This window comes from Mus musculus, chromosome 3 (genome assembly GCF_000001635.26).
Source record: "Mus musculus strain C57BL/6J chromosome 3, GRCm38.p6 C57BL/6J".
In the NCBI taxonomy this organism is placed as follows: domain Eukaryota; kingdom Metazoa; phylum Chordata; class Mammalia; order Rodentia; family Muridae; genus Mus; species Mus musculus.
The window spans coordinates 99,920,834-99,941,520 of NC_000069.6; the positions used below are offsets into that span (position 1 = coordinate 99,920,834).

The following is a 20,687-nucleotide window of genomic DNA, read 5'->3' on the forward strand; positions in this document are numbered from 1 at the left end:
GAATCCCATCAAAGACCCAGAAGTAAATCCACACATTTATGAATATTTGATGTTTGACAAAGAAGCCAAAACAATACAATGGATAAAAGAAAACATCTTCAACAAATGTTGCTGGTCTAACTGGATGCATGTAGAAGAATGCAAATAGATCTATATCTATCTCCCTGCACAAAAGTCAAGTCCACGTGAAGCAAAGACCTCAACATAAAGCATAAAACTGGATACGCTAAATCTAATAGAAAGTATGGAATAGCTTTGAATGCATTGACACCACATCTGACAGAGCACTAATATCCCAAATGTAAACAATTCCAGAAACTAAACATCAACAAACCAAATACCTAATTAAAAAAAAAAAACGGTGTATAGATCTAAATACAGACTTCTCAACAAAGTAATCTCTAATAGCCAAGAGTACTTGAAGAAATGTTCAACATCCTTAGTCATCAGGGAAATGCAAATGAAAAGGACTCTGAGATTCCATCTTCAATTGAATTTTATGGAAAAGGTGAAATAGATTAGACATTGCACATGTATGGCCCAGTCACGAGTCCCAGCTTGAGACCCATGCCAGGAAAGGGAGCCCACCCCTGACTATGATGATTGCAGACAGAGCCTAGCATAACTGTCAGAGAAGCTTCACCCAGCAGCTGATGGAAACAAATGCAGAGACCCACAGCCAAGCCAAGGGAGCTTGAGACGTCCTGTGGAAGAGGGGAGGAAGGATTGAAGGAGTCAATGACATCACAAGAAGACTCCAACCTTGGCCCATAGGGGTTCATAGAGACAGAACTGCCAACCATAGAATATGCGTGGGACAGACACGGGCCCCCTGCACATATGCACCAGTTGTGCAGCTGGGTCTTCATGTGGGACTTCTAAAGCAGGAGCAGTGGCTGTCTGACAACATTTCCTCCCTTTGCATCCCTTTCTCCTAACCGGGCTGCCTTGTCCATCCTCAGATGCACCTAATGTTAGTGTAACTTGATATGCCAAGGCTGGTTGGTATCCACAGGAAGTATCTTAGTTGGGGTTTTGTTGCTGTGAACAGACACCATGATCAAAGCAACTCGTATAAGGACAACATCTAGTTGTGGCGGGCTTACAGGTTCAGAGGTTCATCCCATTATCAAGGCAGGAGAATGGAAGCATCCAGGCAGGCATGGTGTAGGAGAAGCTGAGAGTTCTTCATCTTGTTCTTAAGGGAAACAGGAGAAGACTGACTTCCAGGCAGCCAGGACAAGAGTATTAAAGCCCATACCCACAGTGACACACCTACTCAAGCAAGGCTACACTTCCTAGAAGTACTATGCCCTGGGCCAAACATATACAAACCATCACGGGAGGCCTCCTCTTTTCTGAGGAGAAGTGGAAGAGGGATGGATGGGGAGGGAAAATAATAAGGAGGATTTTAAGGGAGAGGAAGGAGAAGAGGCTGAGATCAGATGTGAAGAAAATAATTTAATAAACAAATTAAAAATAACAAAATATTTTAAAGCCAATAGGTTTCATCAAAATATTACAATTTGTAGGAAGAAAGAAACAAAGTAAAACAGATAAAAAAATAAAGTAAGGTTAAAATATTGCTCAAAAATAGAAAAATTATAAGTAAAGCTAGGTAAATGTGTAAAGAAGTATAGCATTACATTTAGAATTATTTTTACATACAATAAAGTAAAAAGTCTGGTAAATACCTGCAATAATTACTTTTTGTTTTCAACTCAACTCAACCTAAAATCTCTCAGTGAGGTTGTTAATGTTGAGTTGGCCTGAGGACAATCCTGTTGGGATTGTCGTAAATAAGTTATTGATGTAGGAACAACCATCCCACTATGAGTGGCACCATCCCTAGGCAAAGGATCCTGAACCCTATGAGTGGAGAAATATAACTAACTACAAGCAACCAAGCAAGCAAATACATATATGCTGGTTACTCTCTGCTCCGACTACAGATGTGATGGCTAGTTATTTGAAGCTCCTGCCTTGACTCCTCCACAGTGATGGACGGGAACCTGGAATTAGATGAAATAAACTCTTTCCCCTATTCTGCCTTTTGATGGGGTATTTTATGACAGCAATCAAAAAGAAGCTAAAAGAATATATGTTTTAAAATAAAAAGGTATATAAACATCGTTCTGTGTCCTTGAAAACTAGCATTGCCAGGTATGCGGATGGGGGCAGGCAGGGTCAGTTATACTGTGTCCTCCTCTTTCCTACGGTTTCTGCTGTTGCTGCTTCTGTATGAGACAAGCACCTGCATGCTATCTTCACCATAACTTTTCCTTTGTGTTCCTGGAGCCTCTGCTGGCCACACTTAGCTTTGCAGTCTGGGGCTGAGCAGATTCTCTCAATTGTTGAGACCCCCCAGATCATACCCTCTGAGGTGGCTGTCTTAGCTAGAGGTGTCCCCCAACTACTATGGCTGAGTGTAGAAGCAGCCATAGCCCTGAGATGTGTGCCAGTGGAAGACCTGACTTCATGCTAAAGGGATTCAACTATAGATATCATGTACACCTCTAGTAATTCAGGATTGCTAGATTTATAGTAGTGAATGACACTAGGTGGCTCCAGAATTCAGTCTGCCTACCAGTCTATCAACTAGAGGGCAGGCACTGGTGAAAAAGCTCAGCCCATCAAATGCTTTCACAGAAGCAGAAAGACCTGAATTCAGTGCTGATCACCTGCATAACGAGCCAGAAGAATCCCCCAAGATCCTTGATGAGATGGTTAGCCAATGAAGTTGGCATTTCCAGGACCCAATGAAAGACCCTCTCTTTAAAAAGCAAGGCTAATAACTCCTGAGAACTGTACCCGAGGTTTATCTCTGGCCTTCACATATGCATGCATGCACACACATATATACACACAGACACACACATGCATACTCTAAACACACACATGCACACCACATACACACATGCACACACATGCACACACACATACACACACACACATGTTTGTGCACACACACTCACATATATTCTCTCTGTGTCTCTATCTGTCTCTGTGACTCGTCTTTCTCTGCCTCTCTGTGTCTTTTTTTCTGTCTCTCTTTGTCTCTGTCTCTCTCTGTCTCTGTCTCTTTCTCTCTGTCTCTCTGTCTCTGTCTCTCTGTCTCTGTCTGTCTCTGTCTGTCTCTCTCTCTGTCTCTCTCTGTCTCTCTCTCTCTCTCTCTCTCTCACACACACACACACACACACACACACACACACACACACGCACTCCTTAGAGGGTAACTACAAGTTGATATAGTCTGTTCCCAGCCATGACCCCAGCCTAAGTCAGCCTTCTGCCACCTGCTCCCTTCAGCTTGTCCATGCTCATCCTTTCCTCCCATTCAGAATCTGAGGCAAGCCAAACAGTCTCATTGACCTATGGATTTTCCCTGATCTCGGGCCCCCAAGGTAGCTCAGTTTTAGCAATACATCCTCTCACGCGCCTGGCCACCACCCTCCAGGTCACACAGTTTAAGAAAAAGAGACTCGTTTTTCAGTGAGACAATTTCCCCAGTCAAGCCACCTCCTAAGTCTAAAATGGAGATTTCTTCCCACTACCCTCCCAACTGCTAGAGGACTCATTGTCTCACCAAAACCTGCGGCAGGATTTGAGGCTCACAGAGGCTATGGGGCTGTTCTGGGGGCAGAGCTAGCACCTTCTGTCTTGTAAATACAAGTCATTCAGCTTTACCTCTCGGTCAGGAAGCTTCAAAGCTGAAACCACGTTGGGCTCACTGTTTTTCCTCCTGTGTCCTTTCTCCCTGTACATCACAGCACCCTTTCACTTCTTAGTAGATCTTTGAAACTCTTCTTCAGTTTCTCTCCTTGGGTAAAGTCTATTTATTCTTACTCAGATGTTTTCTGTCTCGAGATCACTCAGAGGCATCCCCAGCATTCCTCTAGGTATGTGATTTGTTCATGCATGTTTCTGTATCAGTGACTAGTGTGTTCTTTTTCATTCATTGTATAAATGCCCTCTAGCTATTTCCATACATTATCTCCATATGGTCCTTGGCTTATCTTTGAAGGGAGGGTATTGCATATATACATATACAAACTTCTCTTTGACCATATGCACTAGCTCCCCTGGGAAAAGATGTTCAGGTCTAGAAATACTATGTTGTAGGAAGAGCCTATGTTTAATTTTAGTAACTACTACCTTACAAATGCCTGAAGGAATTGCACCAATCTTTTCTTATTAGCAATTTATGAGGTTGTGAGTCATCTGGTAAGTTCTACCATTATTGATTTACTTACTATATGGGTTTTGGGGCATGCACAGAGGTCAGAGGACAACACAGGCCTTTCCCTTGTACCATGTAGGCCCTTAGGACTGAACTCGGGTCATCAGGCATGGCAGTAAATACCCTTAACTGCTGAGCCATCTTCCCAACCCCACTCCCCATCATTCTTATAAAAATATTTTCCCATCTCTATCCTAATATTGTTTTAGTAGCTCCCCGCCTCTGCCCCTTTCTTCACTCTATGGCTTTTGCCAAATGTTCTACCTCTTTGCTTATGTCTAAAACTGAACCCACCGTTCCAAGTGTAGACTCTCTGACTTCATAGAACGTTTGTATTCTACTTCCCAACAACCTCTCTCTGCACATGGTAAACACATATTTTGCCCAGGGCTGAAGTACAGGCCTCTTATAGCAGCAGAAAGTCATCACATATAAATGTATTTGCTGAGATTGATAGTAGAACCTCTACACTGGAAGCTACGATTTGGGATGTATTTTCTTTGGTGAACTCACTTACCAGTCTCATGAATCTCATGAGCATATCTGATTTCTCAAAGATTTAGGATACCTCCTTGGCTTACTCACCTATTCCCTTAGCACCATCTCCTCATCGCAGCTGATAGCAAAAACAAGGCAGAGGAGGAGGAGCCTTCATCTGTCAGTTGGATCATGTCTGCTGTGTGTCTCCTTGATAAGTCTCCACATCGGACTTTCCTTCTTTAAAATGAAATCAGTGAGACACAATGGCAAAGAAAATAATCTCACATCACTTTCAACCTCACTATGGGAGTCCATTTTCATATCCTTTGTGGCAGTTAATAAGTTCCATCATCCAAGGCCACTTCCCAGAATTCCCTACTGTTAACATGCCTCCACGCAGAGAATGCCCCATTTAACCTCACCTTTGTCTCCAAGCCAGATATTCACCATGACAAATCTTTCTTCTACTTCTATGGTAACTCAATATTTTGGTAGGGAAACTTATAAAATGCTTTCTAAATGTCTAGATAAATTTTGTTTCCTGGTTTTCCTCGTCTTCAACACTCACCATCCCCTTTGAGTGTTTTCCTTATTCATTTTCTGTTAAATATAATTATAACATATGGCCTGGGGTGGCCCAGGCGATATAGATATTTCTCACTCAGTGTATATTGAACTGAAAAGTTCTTCCCAAACTCATGACTGCACTCGTTCAGTGTAGTAACATTGAATTGACCTATTCCTTTGTGCCTGTCACCTATTTCAGATGCTGGTCCATCTGTCACATTTCTCGTGGCTGTGACATATTACCCAGTGAAGGTGGTTTAATGATGGAGAGTTTATTTTGCCTCAAGCATTTGAGGGTTTGATGCAGTGAGGTGGGGGCACCTCTGACTGTGCTGTCTGACAGAAACATGAGGCCACTAGTCTCATCACATGAAAGTCAGGAAGCAGAGAAGAAGGCTGGTGTCCAGTGGGAGGTCCCCTTTTCATTCGGTCTGGAACCCCCGCCCATGAGGGTGCTACCGACATTCAGAGGGAGTCTTCTACTTCAGTTACACCTCTCTGGAAAGTCTCACAGGCATGGTCAGAGTTTGTCTTCTAGGTGATTCTAATCCTGTCAGGTAGATGATCATGCTGAACAAGAACACATATCTTTATACTTGTTATTGTCACTACAAAAACCAAATATCAAAACTACTTACTATGTTACTTGTCATGCACAGCTTATGAATTTGACATTACCTTATGAAAGGGTTAGTGGAAAATAAGTTGACAATGGCAATCATATCAGAGACTATATATTTTAACCATGTATTTGAAGTTTTGGTGATGTGAAATCCATGAGTGAGGTGGAGCCTGACTATTGACTAGTCAATGTCAGCCTCAGTCAGCTAGGCACATACATTCACACTCCATGGCTTACCCTGTTAGAGGCCCCTTCGCCTATTCAAGGATAGTGTCACTCAAAGTCGGCCCCCAGCTCCTTTGGCAATATCACTTTTCTTGGCCTTATCTATCTATCCAAGTAATTTCCAATTCAGATCATTCTTATAATCTTACAATCTTATAATTATTCTCATAATTCTTGCAACAAAAGCAGGAATGTTGAAAGTTTCCTCTCTGTTTTACAATTCAGCTACCAGGAAAAGGTCTTTAAAGTCATCTGAGTTTACATGGTCAGTGAAAGATTTCATCAGAATGAACAAGCAGCTAGAAGTCAATTTTGTTTGACATAGTGGGCAACTGTACTTGACATACTGTTTTAAATTAATCCAATAGGAAAGACTTCTTGGCGTGCACTCTAAAATGTAGAAGTTTGACGTGGCTTCATCAAGTAATTAAGTTCAATTGGAAACATTATTTCTTTCCTTTTAAATTAATGTTCTATTAACCACTTAGATATGTAGAAAGGGGAGGTCAAGGGAGAGAAGAACAATGGAGAATTCCTGGCACCCAGACATTACATCTGGAAAAAAAAAGGCACAAGTGGTTCTAACAGTCTGATCCTTGGTCCAGAAGCACCACGTTCACTCAGGAACATATTGGTCAAATACAAGGTCTCAGTCTGAATCCTAGACTCCTTGAGTTAAGGCAGGGTATACCATTCAAATGATCTGTGCTTTGGCAAGCATGACCCTCATGCAATCTAAGCTTTCAGACACACACTCACTAAGGTGCTGAGCACAATATAAGTGATACATTGCTGGAGAGGAGCCGGCAACTGCTTCAGAGGCAGGTGTGGCAACAGTGGGCTAGAGTGCTTAGGCAAAGAGTCACAATTATATCATATATATCACCTAAAGGGGGGGGGGCATGCTGAAGAAAGAGACTGGGCTGAGCAAGGCAGTGATCTGAGGAAACATCAGGAGGGCCTGGAGGAAGAAATGGAAAGGCCAAAATTGATATAATTCTATTTTAATTAAAATGCATACACATAATAAAGTCAAAAGGAAGGGGCAGTTTCAAGGGGGAGAGAAGTCACTGGCTACACCAATGACTTCTTGGCTACCCAAGAAAATGGGGAGAGGATCAGAAGCTGAGATAACTAGAAGACACAGAAATTTGAGAAACTAAGTTAATAGAATCAACTGCATGGCTTTTACTCTTTGTGGACAGACGTTTGTATTGGGCCATTTGAGGGCAGCATGACAAGTAAAGGACTCCATTGTAGGCATGTTGATTTGGAGAAGATGGGAGAGCATGAGAGTAGAAGATTTCATACCGAGTCAAAAGCATAATCTAGCAACTGCTCCAAGTGCAGAAAAAGAGTGATGTGTGCTGTGCTTGGCAGCCAACAAGGCATACCTACTACCCCTCTTGGCAGCCAAGGCTCAGAGAGGCAGAGAGATGGCAAGAGGCTGAGGTTGGGCCAACCTCTGTAACCAGTGCATCTGAACACAATGGGACTGCCACACTCGTGAGCTCACTGCAGCTTCAGCTACTTACACAAGGCTGAGCCTGGCAACATTATTTTCATGGAAGAGGGAAAGGTTTTTGTGCCTCTACCTCTCCATGAAAGACTGATGACAGTTAATGGTGCTGGAAGGAAGGGTGCCACCTTCTTCAGCAGTGTAACCACTGTAGGTTACCATTACCCACACTCCAGTAAATAACCACTTACCTATGCTCTTGTGGGCAACTGTAACTAAAGACAGCAGAGTCCAGTGCATAGTGTCTCAGCCTGAGTCTACTTGTATAGACCTACAAATAAAAGCCTACAGCGCTCAGGATATGATTCCACTAATGAGTAATAGTTACTCTGATACCTCCTAAACTGGAGGTGCTTATCCTAGACACATAGGGTGAAAAGATGAATTGGAGCACAGGTACTCTTACATGATACTAACCAATTCTGTGGTTGGATTTTATTTGGCATTGTGTTTTGAGTTCTATCCAGATAGTCATACATACATATATATTCACTCCATCAGTTTATGTGTAGCTTTGTTTTTTGTGATTATCTTTATAGCTTTCATTTCTAAGGTCATGCCAGATAAGTACCCTCCTAGAAAATGAATAAATTTATCATAAGTAGTGTAATAAACAATATGGAAGCTTCATACACTGATTTCTAGGTATGAATGTTTGAACATAGAGCAACTTTTCACCCTGCAGAGTCTGTGGCTGAATGAGGTTTGGTGCCTTAGGCTACCCACTCTATTTCAAAGCCCACTTCAGTGTTAGTCATTCCTCAATGGCTTTTAGTTGAATGAATGAATAAATGCATGAATGAATGAATGACTCTGATGAAAGCATTATTATTTTTCATAGATCTTGTTGTGAGTATTTAAATATTTTTTTCTAAAACCCTGTGGCTGGAATCAGGACTAACAGTCAGGGGTTTCCAATACTCTGTCCAGTGTTCTTTCTATTACACCTTTGAAAGAGCTATTGTAAGAGCTCTGTTAGGGAACCAATAGGAAAGGAATAATTATTATGAGTTACTACCCTGATATAGCCAATAAATGGAGCCCATGTACCTGTGTAATTGGAGAAAATTAACAGCCATAAGCAGATCTAGGGCTTGAGATTTATCATGATCATTGACTGGGTCTGCCTTGTGACATGGGCTATAAATGAGGCTCGTGTTGTAAAGGAGATGTGTGAGTTATGCGGGTGTGAGGATGGAGGAATGAGCCAGAAACAGTTCCAATGATTGGAACTGCTTCTGCTAAGGCCATGGGTGACCTGATTGCCCTGCCTGTGTGTGTCCCCCCACTCCTCCACCTTCAACCCTGCCTTGCCTCATGCTCAGCTTGCTTCTTTTAATCTCTCCTAGAAGAGTCCTTAAAAAGGATAGTTGAGCTGAACCCTGAAAAACTCTCAAGCACTCTTAGAAGAGAGGGCTTAAGGATTTCATTAGGCACCCAAACATCTTGCCAACCACCACCGAGACTGGTGGGAGGGGCTGGACTCCCACCGAGATTGATTGATCTTGACTGTCAATTTCGAGTCCTATCCCAGTTTCCCCACTTAAAGAAAAATCTGCCTCTTGATTACCTCCTCAAACCCTGGATCCCACACAGATGGAGAAGAAAAGATGGCCACCTAGAACAGCTCCGAGGAGGAACAGAGAATCCTAGTTCCCCTGATAAATTGGCCAAACAAGGGATTAGGCTAAGCCGATGAGATACATGCATTGCTTGCTTACTTGCAAACTGCTGTCTTAGTTATATGCTTATGTATTCTCTGTGGTTTATTCCATCAGCCGCATTTAGTAAGGGCTTGTTGAACTAAAGGGTTAACTCAATTTTTGTTGAATGGAGGCAAGAAACCAACTCAGTGACCCCAGGGGCCTCTTTGTTATTGCCTAAGATAGGTCACCATACATTTTCTTATATACCCATAGGGAAGTTAGAGATACCCCATCGGTCCCCATTTCTTTGGTAAAAATTCAACATTCCAGATGTTCTGGAACTGCCCTTGGCTCTTCTGTCTCACATTGTAATCTGGAGACCCATATTTTTAGATCTACAAACAGAATTCATAAATAGGCAAAGCATTTCTGTCCTGCTCACAAAACAGTAGGGACTGCAGATTTGTCTTCAAAATATTGTCATCTGCTGGAGATTTCATTGAATTGGATATAATATGATAGACTTTGTGACCAGAGTAGTCTTGGATCCTTGGGTTTGTCAGAAGTAACCTGGGGTATTGTATCCTCATTCAGACAGATGGAGGAATTAACTATGATCAGTGTTCTTGTAGCAAATCACAAGCTGGAGTGTCGGGGAGACCCTTGAACTAACTGCAAGAACATGGATTTTCCATGACCATTAACTAAGTAGCAGCTACAAGGACAGCCGCAGCATTTGTTTTGCTTCCTCTGGGTAAGCCTCCTGTGAAAGCACAGAATATGATACAAAGCTTAGTGGATAGGTAACATTTCAGATGAGGTTGGAGGCTGGATGAGTGGAGGAAAGAGCTACACTGGGTACAATTGCATCTTGGGAATCTGTCAGAAGTTTTAACGTGGAAGGTAGTGACTCAACCGTGAGGGGATCTGAGAGAAGGAGAAGGAGGCGCAGTGCCCGAGGAAGTAGTTGATGAAAGAGCATCGCTTTCAATGTGTGCTGATGAAAAGAGAGCCCTTTCTTTAGGGTGAGTCCCTGATTCCAATTTTACATTTGTGGAGCAATTAGTAGGGCTCTGCTTGGCCCTCCCCGGTCCTGTCTGGTAGAAGAATGTCTCTGATATGTAATATTTGTTGTTTGAAAAGCCAAAGAAACGTGTTTCTTTTTCTGAGCCTGCCTTACTTTTTATGTTCTGAAGTTCACTTTGGACCTCGGATTTTGCTCCAAGCAATAAAACTGGTTGGAGAGCGCCAGCATAATGGAGCTGTAATTGTAGCCAACTGGTGGGGGCGGGGAGAGTTAAGGTGTGTCGTGGTTTCTGTGGTTTCTCTGCAGAGTAGAATTCCCTGCAAAGCTTTTCCATGTGGTGTTTTAATAGCTGCCTTAAAACTCTCTGATGCATGGAGCAAAACTGAATTAGACTCATGTGCTAGATCGCTGGGATGGGCCAAGGACTCTGAAAAATGAAACAAAACAAAAACAAAAACACAACAAAACAACAACAACCAATCAACCAGCCTAAGCCAGAGGCTAAATCTCCCAAAGAAGATCCTAAGGATGTGTCTGAAGTTAGAACCACAGAAGCAAGCATCTCCTCTAGCCCATGTTTGCAGAACTTTCTTTGGAAAGCCAGCAACTTCCATTGTAGGTACTGATCAGATCCTTCTGTACAGTACTCAATAATGTACAAAATGAGGCTACATTATTTGTCCATCAGAGTCCCGCACCTTCCTTTGAAGGTTGCATTATTGTGTCTACTATTTTTTTTTTCAGAATGAGGAAACAGAGCCTTAAAGATTAGCACAAGGCCATTTGGGTAAAAGACTGCAAGGCAGAACTGGATACCTCTTGAGCAATGTGCCCTTCCCTTCTGGCAGCACCTCACTAATTTTAGAGATCATGTTTAACATTTATGAAGACAAGAGAAAGCAGCCAGCCAATGAGTGCACACACAGTACAGCTATTTGTAGGCTGCTGAGTTCTCATTGCTGAGAATCAGACATTCACAACTTTGTCGAGACATAAAAGGGGCTCACTCTCTCTCTCTAACTCAGATCTCAGTGTTCATTCCACAGTGCCAAGAGCAGCTGATAGAATAGCACACACTCAGTCAGCCTTTCCATGCCTAGCATGTGTTAAAGTTCTCTTTAGTGTGTGGTTTTGGCCACCTAGTTCAAGAAGCATTTATGGAAAACTGTTATATGGTAAGTGTGTGGGATGAATATGAAGCAGTCTAGATGGCATGTCCTAGAACCTTTTCTGTTGCAGAAAAGACCACCATTAGCAAGGCTCCCTCTGAACGAATCCAGGAATTCTGGGAATCTTTTTTTAATATGTGGGTACCCTGAAGAAAAATAAAGTGTTCCAGGCGATAGAGGCATGGGGTTTATTTACTTATGTAATTAGCAAATCAACCCTTAAGACCCCGAGTCTAATAGGTGGTAAACTTCATTACACCTTGAAGGCGTGGTGGAGCCAGAATTCAGCCCCAGGCCAGAAACTTCACTCTCTTTCCTTTTGTTCTTAAAAACTAGCCCTGAATGGACATCTGTGTTTTATATCTAGAGCCACAAAAATTAACCAGCTTAACGTGCTGTTCCCCCTCCAAACAATGGACCCATTTGCACTTTTGAGGCATAGAAACAGATTTCACTTGTAGTGAGAAGTTTTCTGGGGGACACCTCTTCACTAAAACCAAGTGCACACATCCACAGCTTAAAGCTGCCTCACTTATCTACAGTGCATTGTGTTATATTGTGTTGTGGTTGTGGTTAATGTTGCCTAATTAATTTCTGAGAGTTTATACAATATCCAAATTGACAGAAAGGCACCTCACGTCACAGTCTACTGTTCTCTCCTACAACTCTTGAGAGAGAGAGAGAGAGACAGACAGACAGACAGACAGATAGAGAGAAACCTAGGCACTCTCTTCCAGGGAAACAAATTATTTTAGAGTCATGCCATCTTTATTATTTTCAAAGAGAAAATTATCTTACAAACTATCATTCAAGTCAACACTTGATTTTGACAGTGCTATTATTGATATTCTGATATTGTTTTTCCTTGAATCAACTATAAGTTCACTGTGCCTGAAGCATCCATGTTAGGACAATGACATCTAAGAGCAGAAGCTCCACTCCATTAATATTCATGATGTCAGCTATGCGTATTTACTGCTAGAGAACGGTCTCAGTAGACTCTTTTTTTTTACTCAATCTTTTTAGCAATCCAGAGAGGTAGGTCTTGTTATTGCTGTCTTTCACTTCTACATGGAAAACAGCAATGTTGGGTCATTTACCCAGGCCCTCAACAACTTAGTCTGTCACAGTTTGAATCAAACCATGCTATCTTCCAAACCAGGACTCTTAATCACCCAAGGTGCACCAGTGTTCACCTCGAGAATGACTGCAGTGTGCAGGAGCCTCTTCACCTGTCGAAGGGGCTGCTGGAAGTGGCCTCAATTTGTAGATACTAGGGTGGGAAGAGAGAGAGGAGTGGACAGGAGGAAAGGGGAGCCACCAGCTTCTCTCACAGGGGTTCCTCTGTATATAGCTTGTCCTCCACTTAAAAATACATAAGATTGGTTTATACCTGGGCTAACATCAGAAATATGTACTCAGCAATCCATCCTGCCATGCTGTAGGATGCTATGGGAGGGAGCTGTAGGTGATCCATGGCAATAAACTCCCTTGTACTCTCAATTCTTTCTTAGAGATGGCCATGGCCTCTACAATAAAAATGTCCTCTAAGCCAGCCTTACACATTCAGCTCATCCTAAGGTGCTGCTGGGAAAATACCAACAGCCTGCTTCCAGGTAGAACACCCAACTACAGCACTACCTCTGTGGCAGACACAAACTCCTTGAAGCTCGACTTTGCCAAAGAGAGTGGTGGCCCTTGGTTCCCGTGTACCCCTGGATAAAGATGATAGACTAACATGAGTGGGAGGTGGTACTGCTGTCAGGACAGGTTTAGGCCATGAAGCCCTCTACTGAATTCTGGTCCTGGTGTGGTGAGCTGCTTCCTTGGGACATGCCCTCTCTCCCACTGTGGCACTTTTACTTGCTTCCACAATGACTAAAGCTTACAGAATTTCAGCTCCACAGAACTTGTGGCCTCTTCATAGCAGGTGAATGGAGGAGGAGCCAGGACATCATTTTGATGAGTATGGGAAAGAATGAGAAGGAGGGACGAGAGAAGGACTGGCTTTGGAGTTGATGCCGTTCATGAGTCCTGAGCAGTCTACTTCCTCCTACATCACGTGCTTACCCGAGTTGGTCTCAGGAAACGTGTATCACCAGGTCCCAAATCCTTGTAACTGACCCCTGGTAGAACTCACTTCAGGTCAAATCCAATGTCTTCTGCTCTTGGGGACTGAAGGAGTGCAGAATGTGTACCCCACAGATACCTAGTGTGCTACTTTCTCACACTTTATGATTCCAAGAGTCAAAGTCCTCAGAGTGTCCAAATGCATCCCCATGCCTTTTTTCTTTCTATTTTCTATTGTGAAAACATGATAGCCAAATGGTCTGATTCCTAAATAAGGATCCCTCATTGCAGTACACACTAGTATATCAAACTAAGTTTTATGAGAAATTATGAAGGCTATGTAATTAGAAGAGGGTCTTTGATACATACCTGCTTAATAAGGAGAGTCAGGTAAAGTCATGCATGGTCATTAATATTGTACTTGCTTATTGTACGACGTGTCTAATATTGAACCTCAACTTAGTTTACAGTTAAAAAATTCCTTCTTAACAGATACAACTGTAGCAGCCAGTTTGAGGTAATGAAAATATTTCTTCTCCTGGCCAAAAGCCCACACTAACACTCCTCCGCTGATGGAGAGCCAAGTCTTCTTTTGAAAGGAAAAAAAAAAAACTAGCATGAGAAAGACGTTCACGAACCCTGTCCATTCGATAGTAGGTGGTAAATCCACAGGACAGGAAGACCTTCCTTCCAGCTGAGCATTGACCCTTTATATTAAATGGCTCTCGGCAAACTCCAGCTTCTTCAGTGTTGTGTGGATTTTACTTAGGACTCTTATATGTCTTTTTCTAAGGAAGGTTCTCAGGTCAGTTCTGGGTAGAGGTCCACGGACATCTCCTCCCAAAACGTGCTATAGAAGGCCACCACTAAAGCAGCCTTCCTTTGTCCTTCTTGTATCAGCTGACTGTTCTTGCTAATAGAAGGAAAAAATCACAGACCCATTGACCAAAGGCTGTGTCCCACTTGCTAGTGAAAGAGTTGTTATAATCACATTAGAATATGGAATGCCTAGTGAAATTTGGAGAATTTTTAATATATGAAAGAAAAATAGTTCTAAATCTACCCCATGTCTGTGAGACTGGAGACTCTCTGAGCTAGCCAAGCCTCCCTGCATGTACCGAATGCTTTCTTGCCTTAGAGACTACATGTAAGTGTTTGGGTTGAGACGCCCTCCTGCCGGGCTTCAAATTAGGTAAGACTGGTTCAGCAAATAGAAGGTAATGGGTTGTGTCCATACATGGTTTCGTTCCACCTTTGACCAACTTTATCAATCACACAGCATTATCTGTGTCACATATGTCTCCAGGTAGCAGAGAGCCACCATCATTGTCAGATGTTGGAGTGAGCCAAAAAAAAAAAAAAAAAAAAAAAAAAAAAAAAAAAAAACAAAGTCCCCTCCCTCACCACTGAATAGATACAGCCACTGTGTTTCCTGAAGTGGACAGTTTTCATTCTCAGCTCTTGTAAAGTACACTCAAGCTTCCCAAACTGTCCAACTCACCTACAGGTAGGAATAGTACCACTACCGTACGTACTCACAAGCCTGTCCTCTTGGCTGTGACATGGCACTGCCATCTCCCTCTCTCAAGGTCAGTATTCATTCTTACTATATCATATTTCTCTGACTTCCTCGTGAGCTTAAATCTAAGGACTCTGTTTAACTGTATGCTGAAGTGGAAGTGGGATTTAAGTGGAGGTTTTTTGTTTTTTGGTTTTTTTGGTTTTTTTTTTTAAACAGCATTTTCCCAAATTGTGTTTGTGTCCCATTTTTTTTCTAAAACAATGTCCTATTTTTAAAGCAGTTGTTGTTGGTAGAGATTTGGAACCTGCAGTTTTCCTGGAATGCTAACAGAAAGACCCAGAAGTATAGTTTAGAGCCTCCTTTATTGAGGTGTCCTCCACTCCTCCTTCATCCAGCAGTGTGCATGCATTTCCTAGCATCCCGCTGCCCCCTGCTGCAGAAAGGAGTTTGTGCAGCCTTCCCTGCAAGCCTTCCCTGGTGGCCTTGGTCACTACATCTCAGGCCACTCTATCTCAGGTTTCCTGGGGCCCAGTCCATCTCATTAGACTGAAACTGCAGCTCTAAGAACATCCTTCATGGATCCTGCTTCACAGGACAGAACCAATGAGGAGGCAGCTTTTTAAGGCCCAGTGTGTGAGTGGAAACGGGGCCATGGGTAGACTTCTTAGACCCTCTCAAATGGGGAGAGTGTCTCTGCTCTAGCTTAAATGAACTCTCTCAGTGTGACATCAGGGACACCTCAAGATTCAGCAATTAGGAGGACCATGGATTGAAGAAAATAAAGAAAGAACTTGTTTGTTTTTAAAGCCCAGAGCACTGAACTTCTGAAGAGGGAAATGTGGAGGATTGCCTTCACCTCTCACCCTCTGTAAGATACCATTTTAAAAAGTGTGATTTACAGTGTTTTAAGGGTTGAATATAAGTCATTTCTGAAGGCACCATATACTTTTACAAGTATCGTAAATTTCATCAATTAGTAACATATTGTTAATATCACTCTGACTCTAGTGACTTGCTCTCAGAACTGTCCTGAAACAATCAGGTTTGTCAGCTTTCAGTATAATCGTGAGATGGTTTTCTGCCAAAATTATCTTAATCAAGGTGTTGACCTTCTGGGCCTGCCTTTCCATCTAAAGTATAGCAGTGTGCCTATTTCACGGAGTCACTTAGGGTGCAGGGTAACATGTGCCTGGCACATGGAAGATCCACAGTAACTGTTAGTTCCTTCCTCCGCAACCCCTCTTTCTTCTTGTCTGGAATGGTCAACATCTGCCTTTGACACTGGATTCTAATGGGTAGGTAGGCTACAGCACCCTCTTCTGGAATTGCCTTTAAAAGAGCTGAGAGACAAACCTTTGTCACCATTAGATTTCAAGGATTGGCAAAGAAACGTGCAGGGAGAAGGGGGCAGTGGGAGCAGTTTTTATTGCTGAAACTTTAACACACCGCCTACCATGAGCAATGAATACTTTTCCATGAGAACGGAAGAGACTTTCCTCCTTCAGCTCTCTCTATAGATGCAGCTATAATGGGAGGGGTAAAAGCGGTACCCAGTGCAAAGAGGGTCAGTTTGTGGCAATAGAATCCTTTTCTAAACAATTTGTTATATATATAATTTTTCATCCAAAAAGATTGTTTTAAACTTAATACCAGAGTTTAAAACAAAGGCATGCCTACCTCCATGCATGCAAACTTAGCACATAAGGAAAGCATACAGTTTTCTATTTCCATGTGTGGTTATGTCCTCCCAATAACACTGAACACTGGGTGGATCTTGTTATATAGTAAGTTTCCATGGAGAAACACTGCAGATAGCAACACTGCAGACAGCAGCACTGCAGACAGCAACACTGCAGACAGCAACACTGTAGACAGCAACACTGCAGGCAGCAACACTGTAGACAGCTCCTATTTGATGGCAAGGAAGAATGGACCCTGTGCCCCTCCTCTCACCTGGATTCTGCTCTGACACCCGCCTGATTATGAGCAAAGCAAAGTACAAAAGAGCCTCACAAAATTACACAACAACAACAACAACAACAACAACAACAACAACAACAAAACTTCATGAAGACTTCAGGTCTTTTGGCAGCTGCCCAAAGTAGGATTTACTCCATTGATGTCAGGCCTCTAGCGGTAGCTCCAGCTAGCAGTTCTCAACCTTCCTAATTCCTAATTCCTCCTCCTAAATGCTATGACCCTTTAATACACTTCCTCATGCTGTGGTGACCCCAACCATAAAATTACTTTCGTTGCTCCTTCATAACTGTAATTTTGCTACTCTTATGACTTGGAATGTAAATATCTGTGTTTTCTGATGGTCTTGGGTAACCCCTGGGAAAGTGTCATTTGACCCCACAAGGGGTTGCGCCCCACAGGTTGAGAACCAGTGAGCTAGCAAATAGCTTAGATATTGCTATGCCCAGCTATCTTATTTTGCACAGGAGGTCATTGAGGCCTGGTGGGGTCATGTGGCTCGGGTGCCTTTCCTTATTTTCATCTTTCTTTCCATGGTGTCTTTGTTATGGGTGCTACCTCCCCCTTGAGACTGTTTCTGTTCAGAAACAGAAACCCGCCTTCTTGCAAACACCAGGAGGTGGAGAGGGATAGGAGTAAATGCACAAAGCCCCTCCTCCATCTTCCAGGGATTTACCTTCTCCAGTAGAAATTATAAGAGACGGAGATAAAAGAATCAACCACTGGATGAGATCCTTGCCCTCAGTTACTTGTTTCTTTAAATTGTGTGAGACAAAATTCCATGTTCAAGAATAATATTTTACCCATCTTCCCAGATGTGGGAAGAATCCTTCTGTGAATTAGCAGTCTCACTTGTGTTACAGTAGTAGGAGAAGATGTTTGCTGGTTCTCACTAGCAACTCGCTCAGTCTTACCCAACATTTACCAATTACTCTTTGAATTTCTTATAAATGTAACACTAGAGTAGCTGTCTAAAGAGAGGATCAGGAAATGAAACAATGGCTAGTTACTGTTTTGAGACTTATTTTTAATATACATTTGTGGCATATGAATCATATATTGATTGCAAATGCAAACTTGGGGGGAGGGGCAGCATTTTACTGGGATGTAAACCTTCAGAACCGGTATTTCCCGGTTTCTTAAGAAAACTGGTTGCAGTCAAGTTGCATGAAATTTGGCACAATTCTGCCGCCTTGTGGCTGCTTTGATAAATCTCTCATGTAGTCCAAGGTCAGTTCTGCCTTTGAGTAAAATAGGAAACATATCCTGGTTTTCAGTTCAGTGCCTTTGACACAAAGCTACCCAGTGAAGACCACTTAGCCGCTACCTCTGTCTGCTCTTGTAACAGAATGATTGGAAGGCCTCCATCGCCTTCGTGGTTGGGAACCGAGTTGAGGATGATCTTCTCATTCATGCCCTTGACCTGGCTGTTCGACTCCCTCAGCGGAAACTCTTCAGTATTGTGTCATGGGAAGACATTCTGCAGCAGGTACCTGTCTGTCCCTTTCTGCCTCGGGACATCCAAAGTCATCCATCCTTCCTTATATTTGTGGATTGAAATGTTAGAATAGGCAACAGTGAACAAAGTAGTCCTGGACTACTTGGTTATTTGTGATGGGTTACTTTAAGTGCGCAAACCCAATGTAAAATGTTGCATTTGGAAGGGCTAACCTTCTCATCAATGCAGTCCATTGGAACTTCATCCCATTGACAAAGATTTCTGTAAACAGTCCAGGCACCAGGCAAAGGTCTCTGAGGAATTATTTAGTACGGAGTTAGATAATAATGAAAGAGTAGGCTAAATAAGGCACATGACTAATTGAAAAAACGATATCTATAGAAAATCCAAGCTGGCTCAAGTCAGAGGGCAATGCAGATAGTGGAGAAGAGCTGTCAGGTGGCACAAACATGTGCGAGTACCAGCACCCTGACGAGAGAGGTTATAAATACTACATCTACTGTCTTGCTAAGTTCCCTAGTGGCTTAATTTAATTCACTAATTCACTAATGTATTAGAAAGTTTCACAGATCTGTGTGTCCCTTTAATCTTTCATTCATTACAAGTTAACTCAACGTTTTTGCAGATGGATGAAATACAGTCACTTGCTGAAAGTGCTTCAGCTAAAAAGGGGAAAAAGCCCACATCTGTCAATTTACCGTTACATTACGAGGTGAGTAACTGAGTCTGTCAAAGAGACTTTTGTAACGTTCAGCCATGGAAACTGAAGTCCATATGACACTTTAGAAAATTTTAATTCAATTTTTAAAAGTAAATTTCCACTATCCATTGATTGTTTGTTCCTCATATACACAGACACATACACACTCCACAACTATACCTTTAAGAATAGACCTACCTAGATTATTTACACTATCCTTCTTCCCAATTGAAAAGCATGAATCATGGGTACTTACCAAAACACTAGGTTGTACTTTCCTGGGATAAGTACTGAATATGTGATGGTATTAAAGAGAGGCATTATTAGTGTTATCTCCTTGATAGAAAGAGGAAAGAAAGAGCGTAGTCTGACCAAGTTTCAGTGTAGTTGTTGGTAGTTGAGAATACTGCAAATGTCTTGGCATTAATCCTTGACACACCGCTCTCTATGTTTTGGCAAACTAACTCTGCTAGCAGTCAAATTCCACACCTCCCATCATTCCTTGCAATGTTCTGAATGTGTGCTCACCAGTTGAAACATTATGTGATACCTGGATTTAAAATAGTGGGTTGTTTTTTTTTTTTTTCCCCTTCTGAAGTGGTCAAGGAAATCCATGTCCAAGTATCAGGCCTGGGATCAATTAGACCCCCCAAAGGATTCTTTCTTCTTCAAAGATACCCAGTAAAACACAGAGATGATAACAGGGCAGTTTTGACGTTTAATCTGGACAGGCATTTTGACTTGGATGTGGGATAGCACAATGCTACAAATCCAGGGTTTGTTTAGAAAGCCATCCTTCTTCAACATGTGCTAGGGCTCTTGGTTGCATATTCTTCACTCAGGGGAGGTCCCTCTCACATCTGGCTCCCCCACATTCTTCCACTGGAGCATTTGGGCAAGAAGCCTCCCACACTTGGTTTTCTGAATGGTTCCAGAAGGAAAAAAAAAAAGCAGGGTGGAGCACCACAGAGATCGGGCCTTAGAGGCACCAGAAATTCATTACCATCAATCACTGGAAGAAGAATGACAAAGAGCATAAAGCAAGCACAGGCTCCTGGTCAGCACTGGCCCAGGACAGGTCACATCTGGAGAGAGATACATTTGCATTTCTCATCTCACAACTGAAAAGACTTGATCAGTGCCTGGGGGTTTGGGGGGCCAGGAAATGTAAGTTGCCATAGAAGAGGCTCAGAAGCAAGAGTCCTCTGGAGCCTCTGGACATTTGAGCCAAGCGGACAGCCTGCTCTTGAGTCCTTTTCTGCATGCAAGGTATGTAGCAAATAGGAAATCTCTACAGACAAGCTCCGTAGACGTAATTAGGAAGTCTTGCATTTCCTATTCCAAGGAAACTTGGCCATTGGGAAAAGTGAGAGTATAGTAAAGTAACTTGGCCTCGGGGGAGTTCGTGAGCCTTGTTTTCTTCTAGCTCTCCATTTTGGATGAAGAGCTTAAAATTATCATGAA

General features: G+C 42.5%; 1 protein-coding gene across 1 annotated transcript in view; it reads left to right on the plus strand.

The window, feature by feature from the left end:
- Window positions 1-20,687, plus strand: part of Spag17 (sperm associated antigen 17) — a 257,906-nt gene that overhangs the window by 35,417 nt on the left and 201,802 nt on the right. Inside the window, exons 2-3 of the mRNA NM_028892.4 lie at window positions 18,413-18,553; window positions 19,149-19,235. Of these exons, the coding sequence (NP_083168.3) occupies window positions 18,413-18,553; window positions 19,149-19,235 (228 nt within the window). The remainder of the gene's footprint in view (window positions 1-18,412; window positions 18,554-19,148; window positions 19,236-20,687) is intronic.